Source organism: Pseudoliparis swirei, chromosome 19 (assembly GCF_029220125.1).
Source record: "Pseudoliparis swirei isolate HS2019 ecotype Mariana Trench chromosome 19, NWPU_hadal_v1, whole genome shotgun sequence".
Classification (NCBI taxonomy): Eukaryota; Metazoa; Chordata; class Actinopteri; order Perciformes; family Liparidae; genus Pseudoliparis; species Pseudoliparis swirei.
The window spans coordinates 15,398,648-15,412,797 of NC_079406.1; the positions used below are offsets into that span (position 1 = coordinate 15,398,648).

At 41.0% G+C, this 14,150-nt stretch overlaps 1 protein-coding gene across 1 annotated transcript in view; it reads right to left on the minus strand.

Moving 5' to 3' along the window:
• LOC130210182 (dedicator of cytokinesis protein 2-like) overlaps positions 1–9,862 on the minus strand; it is a 109,375-nt gene extending 99,513 nt beyond the window's left edge. Inside the window, exons 1-15 of the mRNA XM_056440185.1 lie at positions 9,778–9,862; positions 7,010–7,093; positions 6,484–6,524; positions 6,238–6,293; positions 6,039–6,135; positions 5,812–5,960; positions 5,426–5,561; positions 4,535–4,692; positions 3,528–3,609; positions 3,170–3,305; positions 2,740–2,815; positions 2,511–2,587; positions 558–808; positions 294–392; positions 43–115 (exon numbers count right to left, since the gene is read on the minus strand). Of these exons, the coding sequence (XP_056296160.1) occupies positions 43–115; positions 294–392; positions 558–808; positions 2,511–2,587; positions 2,740–2,815; positions 3,170–3,305; positions 3,528–3,609; positions 4,535–4,692; positions 5,426–5,561; positions 5,812–5,960; positions 6,039–6,135; positions 6,238–6,293; positions 6,484–6,524; positions 7,010–7,093; positions 9,778–9,820 (1,558 nt within the window). The 5' untranslated portion in view covers positions 9,821–9,862. The remainder of the gene's footprint in view (positions 1–42; positions 116–293; positions 393–557; positions 809–2,510; positions 2,588–2,739; positions 2,816–3,169; positions 3,306–3,527; positions 3,610–4,534; positions 4,693–5,425; positions 5,562–5,811; positions 5,961–6,038; positions 6,136–6,237; positions 6,294–6,483; positions 6,525–7,009; positions 7,094–9,777) is intronic.
• Positions 9,863–14,150: the final 4,288 nt, after the last annotated feature.

Below are 14,150 nucleotides of genomic sequence, written 5' to 3' on the forward strand. Positions count from 1 at the left end.
GATGTACGGAGACAACGGACCGGCAGAGAGGCGGATACTCACACTCCTGAGAAGAGCGGTGTCTGAACATGAAGCGTAAATGAATTTTGTGCATTTCTTCCAGAGGGACTGCCACCTGCAGGACATGGACAAGAGATATCTGTTTACAGGTATACCAGGACACTCTGGAGTTATGGTTGACTTGAGGAATGCAAAGGCACATCAGACATGTTCAAGGAATCTCAAATGTACCACTAACTACTTTTAAAATAGTTCTGCAACTTCCTCAAACACACACACACACACACACACACCTTAATTGTCTCCATCCAGCGGGGCTGTTTGATTTGGTAGTAGATGACGGATCTGTACTCACTGACCACCCTGTCCCCTGCTCCTAGACAGATAGAGTTCTAGGAAAGAGGCAGAGAGAGAAACATGTTTCATATTGAGCTGAAGGATTTTTTGCTTGTGATTTTTATTCTGGGATTAAAGCCACGTCTCTGTGCCCCTGACTGAAAGCGTAAATAAGCGCTTTATCAGTGCCGTGCATGCTCACTGGCCCATCCCACACACACCTGAATGACCTTGCCCTCCTCATCGCAGACCCACATGATGACCTCCACGTTCTTCTGTGTTGTCTTGTTGTATTTGTCAAAGTCTCCGCCCTGTAAGGTGAGGTAGATGTCATTGCGAACATCTCCCGGCATAATGATCTCTGGGAAGCCCAGCTTGCGGGCCACCGCCGTGCTGCGGTCCACCAGGTGAGGGTACTCCTTTCGGATCTGGACTATGTCCCCGACCAGAGCCTTCATGGTCACCCACAGACCTGGAGGGAGGGGGGTAGAGGAGGGGGAAGGCTATGCATTAATGTTTAACAGTATAGTTTGACATAACGTCGAGAGTAAGACCGCCGGGCTTATTTGATCCTATTTCAAGCAATGTTCCGTTAAAAATACATATTCTTGATAAGCCCCTGAAAAGGTTATGAGAGCGTTGTGAGACTTTAGCCGAAGACTTGTGAATCTTGAGACAGACAGACTGATGCATGACACATTGTCTTGAATATATTACTTCCTTGAATTGGGTCATTAATCCAGACAGTAATAATTTAACAAAGTGATAGATAGATGATAGATGTGTTAATTAAAGGATGTCCATCTTCAGGAAAGTAACGTAATTTATTCCAGTAAGTGATTTATTGCTTATTCACTCTGAACGACACAAGATTTTGTGTCTTTTTACTGTCCAGTTTCACAGACCTGGGAGAGAGAAATATTCATCTGTTATACTCTATTAGTGACCAAGATTAAACCCCAAACAGGTGAGGAAAACATTGGGTATGTGTAGCTTTCAGAAAGTTAAAGTCAATACTGTACTCAGATGAGGGATCCAGAGAAGAATTTACATTTCTCTCTGCAGGTAAGTACATTTAAATTACAGCCAAATAAAAACAAGGAATTTCAAAGCCCCGGCATTATTAAAACAGAATCTAAAACATTTTAACATGTGTTCAGGACTTACAGAAACCCTGAAACATTCAGCTTGAGGGCTGAACTTAGCGTGAGATCCACTTTGTGTAAAATGTTAGTATTTATCTTTGGCAGCATAACTTCAAAGTATTTCAAATTGAAGCGTGGAAGTGAAGATGTCTGCTGTCGTTCCACACCACACTGTAATTAATAACACTAAAACAATGTCTGTCTCCTGTTTGTGAAAGGGGTGTAAAACCGGGGGGAGCGAAGAAGACAAAGAATGGGCTTTATCATAATAGGCAGAGATTTAGTTCAAAGGAATATTGGCTCTTAAAGCTTTCAGAGAAATTATGTGAGAAAGCATAGGCATAGAATAGAGCATGGATGAAATGGGGTTAGTTATTCTAGGGAAAGACAGATTTGGTGAAAAGCTTTGGGTGAATGTCACAAACCCACATTTTGAGGGTAACCACATACCAACAGGGAACACTCTGTGTGTGTTTGTGTGTGTGTGTGTGTGTGTGTGTGTGTCAGTGTTTATGTGTGTAGCTTGGCAGAAGCATCTTAAAGTGAGAGGAAGGACAGATTAAGGGTGAGTAATGTTAAGAACAGACATCTGGAGACCTCAGGTGCTCCGTCCATATCTGCGCGTCCAGTTTCTCCTTTCATATCCAGGTTAAGCCCAGGGTTTAAGGAGCAAAGATAACGACAGAATGAGTTAAACATGTAGTACAACAATGTATATGAGGAACAAAACAGTGTCACTCATAGGGGCTGTCAAAGTCAGCCATAAACATGAGGTAGCGGGCAGCGAGACTGGTGAGGGAGAAATAAAGGGTAAGTAATATGAAAACATCGACTCGAGGTGACACGCTATCCATCAGGGTAATGTCCATCATATTTACCCACGGAGCAGAGAGAAGAGGTAACAAGGTGATGAGAAATAGCCTAGAAATGACCGCAGCACACACAGCCCAGTGGAAACCGTTAGAGCACACAGGACCACTGACTTGTCGTCCCATGGCTTACACACCAGGAAACCGAGAGAAGCCACACCTTGTCCACCACTGTCTCCTCGCAATGCGGTCACTTTGTTCAGCAAGGAGTGGAGAAAGTCATTCTCAGCAACGACCCTGGAGGACCAAAACACACTTTAAGAATACACAAAGGAAGTTTGATCTTAAAATCGTGCAGATGCTGAAACATTCACAAACTAAATTGCAACATTGCTATTTTATTACCAGGAGGATTTGTAAGAGTAATAGAGAATGAAAATGGGACCTACGGGAAGAAGGGGATGAAGAACTGTTTCTCCTCATCGCATTCGACCTTCCCTTTGATGAGATCACTAATGTCCATCACTGCCAAGAAAAGGAAAACAAATGAGTGGGTGATAACAAAATCATAGAAAATGTGACAGAGAGATTTCTGGTGTGACTGTGACCGTGTTGATTCACATCAGGCGGCAATGACTGCCTCTGCGAACATTTGGATTTCAATTTCTCCGTCACAAACTCGTCCAGCAAACCGGCCTAACTACAAACCCGATAGCTCTTTGCAGTGGTTGATTCAGGATAAATGTTTCTGAGCCAGTTGGAGCAACAATATTCACATGGTTATGCAGAAATGAGGCAGCGGAAAAAGGCAAATGAGTATAATGACTACAAAAAAGACGTCACACATTGCTTAAAAGTGTATTGCTGATCTTCAAGTACCTGCCACCCCGAACGGCCTCCTCAGGCCTTGAGTGCATTTCTTGTTGTTTGTCTCTTTTAGGTCCATCCTGCCAACTCTCACGATCTGACAGATCAGGTAAATCTTCTCTCTGCACAGGTCCTTGTTCCCAAGGTCCTGGTGAAGACAAACAGAAAGAAGAACAGAGAAAGAAGAAAGTAAACGAATCATAAGTATGCAGTGCAAGTGGGAATAAGAGCTATAAGGAGGAAAGAGGAGTTGGAAGACATAAGGTTAAGTAGGAAAGATAAATAGCAAGGCAATCTTCTATGAATGAATGAAAGATGGAGTCTGTGGTGTTGAGAAACAGTGTGATAGTGCCCTCCTTTGGTTACTTACTGTAAAGACAACCTTCAGGTTGTTGAGCATGTCAATCTCCTTTGGGAATCCTTTACTGCCCCAACGTACCAAATAGTTCTCACTGCACAAAGCATGGAAAACAGTTGTTGTTACGGCTCTGAAAAGCTATACGACACAATAGTTTAATTTAAAGCCACACAAAGCATTTGAAGTTGGAATAAAGAGGGTCTCCTTCCCCTCGACTGAACTTTGCAGAGTCACTCTACTGGAGAAGATAAAAAACATCATGTTTTGGGTGTGTACATTTCCATCTACAGGACCTGAAACCAAAAGGTAGGGAAGCTAACTCGGTCCATTCCAGGCGTGAGCGAGTGCTCGGCCTGTCTGGTGTACATGAGCATGCCACAGTATACTATATAGTTATAGTATACTGTGACTTTACATTATTTGTGGGGAAATAAAAGTTAAAGATTTCAACATTTAGCCTGATGTGCTAAAAATACAACCCCTCTATTCCCAAAAGCCTTTTTTTCTGACACACAAGCATGTACCAGACGCTGACGGAAAGGTGGATAAGACACATAGAGGTACAGCGGGGGGAATCAAAGCTGAGAAGTTGAGAAAAACACGATCGATTGAGATTTATCTTGATACTCCCAGCTGCAGTAGCTGAGTCTTAGATATATACACAGTATGACAGTGAGTGACAGGGCTTATCATCAGCACTGTCAGGCACCACATAGCCCTGCCAGTCAGCATCTGCACCCCTATAATTTGCGTTTTCTGTATTCTTATTTTGGATATCCCATTGTTCTAATTTAGTAGGGTTCAACAAATGAGGAGAGGACAAATGAAGAAGTAAGAGGAGAGGTATACAGACAGCTGAGGGACGGGGTTGAACTTTGAATTCAACTTAACATCAGTTTGATATTATAAGCCTAAACAGACACATTTATAATTTAATCTAAATCTGGGGCTTCAAATCCTCAAATGAACCTGAAAACAGTACACTGAAAAAAAATCTAAGAATGAAGGACGAGTGAGACCTGATGATGGCCTGTTTGACGGGGTCATAGAGGGACATGAAGAGCTCCGAGTCCTCTCCGATGCGACAGACAAAGTTCCTGACGAAGACGTAGAGGCTGTGGGTGGGTGAGGACTGGATTCGTGCTGAGATCCCGCTGTGGTCCGTCTGGATGTTGGACTGCAGTAGAGGACATTAGATGAAAGAGGTTAACTTTGGACAAGGGTTTAAGAGGATGAAATGCCAGCCGAAGGCCTTAATTTCAAGGTACTAATAAATCTGTCTGGCTGGTATATGAATTAATAGTTGGTTACTTCATTCTGGGATCTAACAGCTGCTCCATCCAGATTGTGGGTTTGTAAAGGATAAGAAAAGCGTAATAGAGTATGTTCTCTTCTTACCCATGAGTCAATGTAAAATAGTCTGTATGGAGATGAAATTAAGTCAAACCAATTTGCATGAAAGTGAAATCTTGATTAGGCGCGTGACTGGCACAGATGATTGGCAAGTAAAATCGGCTTTTTAATGCAGATAAAGTTTCATTACTACATGTCATCACTACTTTCTTTAAAGAAAAACGAAATGAAATGGGAGGGGAAAAATTGTAATTCCAGCTATTCAATCTGTTATCTATTATTAGAGATCTAGTTCACAATAGCATTTATATTTTGTGAACAGTTTCCAAGGATTAATTCTACGGTTCAGATGTCTCTTGGAAGTCTAGTGCAGTCAAAGAACAGCAATATCAAAGAAGTTGCCAAATTAAATATATTATTTATAATTGCAACATCTGCTATCACATTCACCCATGAGATGATCTCTCTGTCCCATGAAACGCTCTGTGTGGCACTTTCCCTCTCGGGTTCTAATGTTTCTGTTCCCCGCTGAACTTCCTTCTCATCTTTTTCCTTACTTGCTCCTCTTTGATGCGCTCATTAATCTTGGCTGTGGCTTCCTCGTGGGCCCGAAACAGACTGATGACACTCGCCCGTTCTGGGTCTAAGATGTTACCATTGTCATCTCGAACCACCTGGTCCAGCTCCAGGATCCTGGAGTGGAAAGCAGGAGATACCCCTCAGGTGAGGATTGGGAAGATTGATTTGAAGGCATACAAAGGACAGAGGACAAAAAAGGTGGAGATAGAAATGCAGGAGGGAAGAAGACATTGGAGGGATGGGAGGAAGAAGGGGGCAGAGAAGAATGACATATAAAGGGAGAAGATGCTGACAAGTTTGTGGTGAGAAAGATGTGAAAAGAGGACGAATGTGAACGAGTGATTTGGTTTATAAGCAGATGTACTTGTTGCCATAGTCAATCTTGGATGTGACTTTCTGCTTGAGCTCCTTGAATTCGTCACTGGGCAGAGTGCCAGACAGGAGCTGGGAACGCCACTCCATCAGCTCACACATCAGCCTCTGGACCTGCTTCACACGCCTCCGTTTATTGGCCTGGACAGGGAGATGTATTAGTTACACTCCGACACACACACATTCACCTACAAGGGTTTTTGGTTGTTTGTCTTTTACCACAAAGAGTTGCTTCCATATGCTTCCCCACTCCCGCAATGTGGTGGTAACCTCCTTTACCAAAGGCATCTCTGCAGACATCACTAGCTCCTGATCTCTGTTGTCGCACACACACACACACACACACACACACACAACAAAGAAAACATAAAGTAAAAAAACGTTTGGAGTCAGATAAAGACTTTTTAAATACACTCACCCTTGTTTTTCAATGACGACCTCCTTGAGATGAACATAACTGGCAGGGAACGCTCCCTGGAGAGGAATATGCAGGAGGGAGATCAGGGAAAACTACTTATCAGTTGTAGCTTTCACCTTTCCTATCCACAAAATAAGAAACGAAGATCTCCCAGTTGAATAAAAGTGGTTGTGTTATGTTCACCTTAAAATTAATATGATGCGCTGTCTGTCGAGTGTAAGAAAACAGGAGAGTGTGAGGTCTTACCCGTTGGGCATTGTTCCTAACCAAGCAGCCTCTGTACCATCCTGAAAGACAAATTGATGTTACCTTACTGCCACATTGACACGTCTTCATGTGCAGGCCTGTGGGGTTCACTCATGTTGACGGACTGAAACCTAGAGCAAAACTATGATGCATACTGGTACATTAATAAAACCTACGAAGGCCTACGTTCTATTAACATGTCTAATTATCTGATTATGTGAAATACATAAAATAGGAGTGACAAGAAATGCAGACATACAACATATGTTACTTTAACAAAGAAACAATATTTTTTATTAAAACTGTAAGTAGTCACCAACTTTTGTCATTTCGACAATAGGCCTACCATTGATTTTCGTTGAGGCTGATTGATAACGACCTCGTTATAAGAACAAACAACATCTAATGATGCAACATATTAACATATCTTAAAGAAACATGAGGGAAAAAAACCACATGGAAAGATTACGTACAACATAAGTGTTCATAATAATACTTCCAATCTTTATGTTTTAAATATTCTCACCATCGCAGACCTCCTGGATCTGGACCGCATCTCCGATCTCGAGGGAAAGCTGCGTCTCTCCGTTGCCGATAAAGTTCCACGTGACTAAAAAGGAAATAATCACAACAGTCAGCAACAGATCCACAACCTGTTGGTTTATTCCTGCATATATTCTTCCCTCCCTTTTTCCAGGCCTCTTCCCTCAGTGAACCAAAACAGCACGTGGCCACTAAATGGACTATTAGCAGGCCAGCTTGCTTAAAACATATTTACACTGAGCTAAAATAATTATGGTATTCAATTAAAAGAATATAACTCTAAGTAATTTGTGAACCCATAATGCCAAACATCGCCAGGTTTCTGCCTTTTCAAATTGTGACACATGAAATATAAACTACGTATCCTTGAGCTTGGGATCGTTGGTGGTCAGAAAAACGAGCAATCTGAAACGTCTCTGTTACGCCCCCTGAGTTAACCTGAAACAGATAAGAGGGCGGAGTCTATCTGTTTCAGGTTTAGCGCGAGTGGAGCTCCATTTGAGGGACGTCACTCAGCCAAAAAGCTGATATATAAACTCCCAGGTCCAGCGCTCCTCTCTGTCTCTTCTCTCTTCTCTCCGAGCAGCCGGACCGGCTGTGTGACGGTGCCTGAGTGCAGGCTACCATGTGCATCATTTTGGGGAAAGCTGTGTGAGGGTTTTCCGCCATTTTTGTAGTTTCTATTTTTCTCCTGCTTAGTGGCTAGACAGGGACCTTAGGAGTGTTGTTCTTTTTGCTGCGGTAGGCCAGGTTGATCATATATTCTTATTATTTTGGCCGTAACGGGCAACTTTCAAATCAGTCAATTCAAAGAAAACCATTACAATTACATTTAAAACGAATTTTAATTAAATCAATATAGATGGAAGTGAATTTATTAAAACCTTCAATAAAATATCCATTAAAAAACAAACAAATGGACTAGATCACAATGTTATGAATGTTTCACTATTTATTGACATTGTAAGAGTAGATTCTATATGGACTAAATAGTTAACCTAACAATGTTTCTGCAGTTTGATCAGTATACTGATCAAACTGCAGAAATCATAATCAAAAGGCTATACTTCTCATTAGCAGCCATAGATTTACTGCATAATTGAGTACAAGCAGTGGTGTCAACGGGTGTTCGCAGGAATAAGCGATGCAGCAGCGTGGCATGCAGAGCAAAGGAGCCGTAACTACTGCACGCTGCCTCCCTGCAAAGAGTGCATTGATATTAGTTTGTTGCAGAAAATATGCGTCGTAGTGAAGCTGTCACGATTTCCCCACGGTCATAGTTAAATTAATCCTGCTTGCATGCTTAATGAACTCTCCTGTCATTCCAGATCCTGTCATCCTCACCTGATTGTCTCATTCCCTTCACCTGGTCCTTACGCCCTTCTCACCTGCAGCCCATCCCCTCATTAATCCCTCACGATTTAGCTCCCTCACTTCCACTTGTCCTCTGCCAGATTGTCTTGTGTGTCATTGCCAAACTCTCCAGCGAATTCCAAAATACTAACTCTGATCTGCCCGTTACGACCCTGCTTGCCTGTTGACCCGACTTAAGATTTTTGCCTGCCCCTTTTTGGATTTGTTGCCTTGTTTGACGGACCACCCGGTTTTGACCCTGCCTGAATCACTAAGTAAAAAGCCTCCTCCTGCATTCCTGTTTTTGTGTCGTGCTTTTGGGTTCCAGTCCCTGTAACCCTTACAGAAGCTGTCATCTGAACAAGCTCACATGCTTGCTTTGCTGCTTCCTATATGTCATCGCTGAGTGAAACAACCACGTATACACCAAATGAAAGCTAATATTTCTGACTGTAGAAAAGGTTACAGATTATTTCTGGACCAATACAATGTTGTGGTTTTAACAGTTTTTCTATGTATGGCTTAAAAGAAAATACGTCGCTCCTTCTTCCTCCACTTCCTCTGTTGTAGTCTTACACAGACCAGGAAGAAATTCAGTCTAGATACTGTAGATAAACAACAATTCTTTGAGTAATCTTATTAGTGATTGATTACAAATGTAAGATTAATACATTTCCATTTTCAACATCAATCTTAAGATATAAAGCGGAAGAAAGACTTATTGTTTTAAATTATTGTCTTCATTCACTTCCAATGCAAACTATATGCCGAAGAACTGATAAATCAATGCATCGTTTGCAAGAAGGCAGAATAGTATGTTCTCTATTTGAAGTTGGAAATCAGTGTTCTTTGTTAAGCTTGTGTCTGTCTTCCATATCTAACGGAAACACATGCTGATCAGCTATCAAGCCATATTCAACCCACATAGCAGATAAACAACATGTCGTAGTGAGAAGTTGAGCTTTACCCATCTGGTGCCAAAAGCAATCTCACCTTAAATGCTTAAAAATGACATGTTCTTGCGTCTGTGAGCTGCGTAGTGTAATGCATTAAGATGTCCTACAAGCTGCCACTCTTTTTTTCAATCAGTTTAGGATGGATTGCAACTTAAAATATGATTTAATCTAACAAACAATCCACTACATCTTATACGTTCTGTTGTACTGAGAGTAAACGGTGAATATGATTTTAGGCTTTAAGTTCTTGGGAGGGAATTACATGTGACGTTTACATCCTAAAGTTATGTAAGGCCGCTCGCACCTGCTCACATCCTCTTAAGCAGGAAGTGATGGCCATCTATTTGTCTCATTCTTATTCATAGCACGAGTAAATAGAGAGACACGATAGAAACATGTATGCACACACACACATAACACAAGTGAGCTCATACCGACTTACCTACACCATACCGCTCCGTGGTGGTCCTCGTCCAAGGAGCCATGACTGCATGTAGCCCTACTTTCTATTTTGAGTCTTGTCTTTCTAATTCACCTCCGAGTCCTCTCTCTCTCTCTCTCTCTCTCTCTCTCTCTCTCTCTCTCTCTCTCTCTCTCTCTCTCTCTCTGTGTGTGTTCTATGAAGAAGAGTGCCTGCTTTACTTCTGTATTTTTTCTTTACTTCAAATGAAAGCAGCAGGCCCATCCCCCTTTGCCTCTCTTCCTCTTCTGTCTGTCTTCTCTTCCTGACTGCAGGCCGTTAAGGGGAAGTGAGTGAGTAAGTGTGACAAGGTGGAGTCCTGTTGACGCCCACAGGCCTGCACAGTGTGCGATGTCTCCATTTTGCTCATTTGGACTTATCTGTATTATAATTGACTGTACAGTTATTGTTGCAGTCGGGGTTGAACGGTGATGGAAACAGCACATACATTATATTTGTCATCCAAGTTATAAAATCTGATCAAAATGAGTACAAAGTCGGTGAACCTTGTATAACTTCAATCGATAGTTTACCGGCTCACCCTGTGTGCCCTCTCCTCTTCTCTTTATGCGTCATCCCTCAACCTTATGAAATCCATAGTGTTTGAAGTTGTAAGACGCAGCATCACAGGCGATATGGCTTGATGTTGTCTTCCTGTATGAATAACTTTACTCACCTCTCCTCCCTCCACAAGATTGACAAGTAGAAGTCACCAAGATCAAATCTGATGGTTAAACACCATACTACTACATATTGTATGCTTCTAAAAGATACTTTTAAAAAAGTACGAATATAAAATGCGTATGTAAGAAGAAGTTACTCTGGATAATGGTAAGACGTATTACAGCAGCAGCTCAAACAGCATCTGGACTGTTGATTTGACCAAATATATCGATAGTGAAAAGAATTGTCGAGTGGTTAAGAATAAACTAATTGTAAAACAGTTTTCCTTCCCTGTATCTCCTTTAGATGATGTTGCCAGGGTAGCTGAAAGTTGACAGAATAAATAGTATTAGCACTCTCTTGTGAGATTAACTACAGTCTAGATAAGAAGGAACATGTTTTATTTGTTACTAAAGTATGGATAAGATAGTAACATTTAGCATTCAAACGATGCATTTCTAAAAGAAAAAACAGTCATCCTTACAAGTTTTATCACCAGCATCAAGGGTCCCTGTTGAGTTTCTTCCCCTTTATAGTGTTTTTTAGCTTTTTTCCATGAGTGAGTCCCTGTATTGTTTGTGGGTAGAAAAAGACTAATATAAAGTAAACATGGATGTAAACAATGTGGGAGTTAAATCTCTAATTCCTAAAGCTTTTTGAGAGAAAGAAAATGCTTTCACAACTTTAGTTTGAGCTTTAATGATACAGACAATGGTATTTGGGGAGGAACACTGAATATAACGTGTGTTTGTTTCGAAGAAACTCCACTGGCCACCTTAATGAACTAATTTCTAAAAGTTTGCCTATAACCCTGATGGTAAAGAGTTCAACGAGAGTCTCACTTGAGTGTCCTTCAGTGGACATCTGGATGACTTCAGTCAGCACATCTAAACAGTGTGGAACGCATCTGTGTCTTTGAGTCTTATGAAAAGTGCTATAGAAATCAAATGTATTACTATTAATAATAATAATAATAAATATTATCAGTATCTCTTGTTTACACAAGAACAGTACATATACTGTCAGTGACCCTTCATGTTCTTAGCACTTTCAATGAGCCAATATTTCTCTTGGATGGCCTACATGATATATGAAGTAGCAGTTGTGATATAAAAGGTTGCTTTGCAGGTTGGCTCCCTCCCAATGAGGAGGTCCAAACTTGATAGACGAACAGCAAAGATGAATCATCACATCAGCAGCATTTGATTAGCAGATGGTTTTTGAAGGGTTGTTTGCGAGTTTTTCCTGATCCAATGTGAGGGTTGGGGACAGGGATGTCTATGTGTACAGATTGTAAAGCACTCTGAGACTAATTTGTAATTTGTGAAAATGGGCTATACAAATGAACTGAATTGAATTGAATTGAATTAAAGAGACAAGCTTGCGCCACTACACATTAATTAATGTGTATGTTAAAGCATAATTTAGTAATCGTTTTCTGTCATGGGTCCTGTTATCGGATGTAAACTGTGAGTATAAGCCTGCTATTGCTACGTATTTGACCTGGCTCTGTCCTCCCTTTCCGCTGCCGCTGCCATCAGTGTGTACATGGGGGTGAATGGGTGAATGAACATGGAGTGCTAAAGCGCTTTGAGTGGTTGGAAAACTAGAAAAGAACTATAAAGGTACAAGTCCATTTACCATTTAACAACATCTCATGTCTTGCACACCAACACTAGCATGACTGTTAACCTAAGTTAAAGGGGACTTGTGTTTTATGCCCAAATGTATCTTATGTGTTTATAGCAACTCTTGTTTAGTTTTTTTATCAGCAGGGAAGCGACGGATATATTGTTTGCATCCATCCCAGGAAACACACAGACATCATAGCTTCAGTCAGAGATGTCACTGAAGCCCCTTTTGGGTTTGAAGTCTTTCTACCACTAATTAGATATTTGTTTAGTTTTATACTTCAACAGTTGTGTGACTTGCTTGACTTTCTAACCTTATCATTTAAACTAACAGCATATGTATAATTCTGCCACAATTCAAACAGGATAAAAACTAATATTTGTCTTTGGTCACTACCGTACCAATTTGTTCCAAAATAAATTCCCATCAGGACAGGCGGAACTTCACCTCTATATCTGTTTTGCAAAGGCACCATCGCTGCATCATGTGTTCAGATACTTGTGATTGGTTTAAAGAAATACAAACAAGCCAAAACATTTTTATTACCCTCCATAGCAGAATAATAACTGGTGGAGCCAGACCTTATTTAGTGCTGACACGTCGCTGTGGGGCATGTGTGAAACTACACAGTATGCAACATGCAGCCGCTATAAGTTATTCTTCAGCTAAATTTGTCTTGTCTGTTTTCCTGTGGCCAAAACAATAACACACACTAACAAATATATTGTTTCGAGAAACGATGTCAATACTTTGCATATCCAACGGAGGGTAGTAGAGAGTTCTAAATAATTGTTCACTTTTTGTTTTATTCCCCTGGCAATACCTCATCTTATCTTATCAATATATGGCAGATTTTAAATTGCAATGCTAATGGTATTTGAGGTTTCACTGCCAACTGCCTTTTTCATACTACCAGACAAATACATGCCCCCTTTCCGTATACTCTGCCTTGGATGTGAACACTCTCGCTCAAAGGTGTCAAAGTGAAGTAACACCCAACTATAAAGGGAATTATTAAATATATCACTGATGACAGTATCGACCCAGAGGTGGCAGAGCCAAAGGTATCATCAGAGAGCATGTTGTTATGAAAACGCCAATACATGGATTGGATTTGGATTCAACACTGACAGAAAGGTGAGAATAGAAACACCACCCAATATGAACATATATCAGTAACAGGTGCTTTATAAAGGAAGAGTGATAGAAAGACAGACAGCTGGATGAAGAAAGGAGGACAGACGAAAGAAAGAAATGATTAAGAAAGATATGTTATCGCATAGTTCTGTGTAGTGGAACAAAACTGGAACCTTGTTGCTGTGACACAAGGAGAAAGAAGGGTGGAGCTAAAAGGTGCATGGAAAAAAAACTTGACTGATATAACCATAGATGAAGCGATAGACGAAGGATTAAAAAGAAACAGCAGGCGGAGTCTATAATGGAAGGAAAATGCACAAAAAAAGATTTAAAAAAGAATATGTAATTTAGCATTAGCTTTGATGTGAACAAGGCCACAGAAACTGAGACAGAGCCAAAGACACAGAGGTGAGATTGATAAGGAACAGGGAAGCAAAAATAGACTCACGTTCTGAGATGTAATAATGAGTTGTGAATGTCAGCCTGCTACCCAGGAGATGCCTTTAGAGTCATGATAGAGAAGTCACACCAGGGGCCATGGCGCATGAAAAATAGATCCGAAGGCTGAGTAAAAGGCTACACCAGAAATAGAGAGATTGATTGAGAAATCTTTGTGACCTTTCGAGTCATTAAAGTCAAGCCAGTGCAACAAGAGCCAGTTCTCATAGACTTCCCCAAAAGCCATCCATCTGTCCATGAAGCGCTAAAGAATTATTAAACTGTTTAAAGTGTAGAGTGCAGTGGTATTTGTGTAAGCATGAGACATGAATCAAAGAACATCTTAAAAGACATTAAGTGATGCATGCCCTCCGGTGTTTCTGCCCCTGGTCACTGCAAACTGGACCTTTTTTTTTGCCAGCGATTCCAGTAAGACTGAAAGCAACAGGTTGCTTTGGTTATTCCTCCCAGTCTCCAAAAGCAGT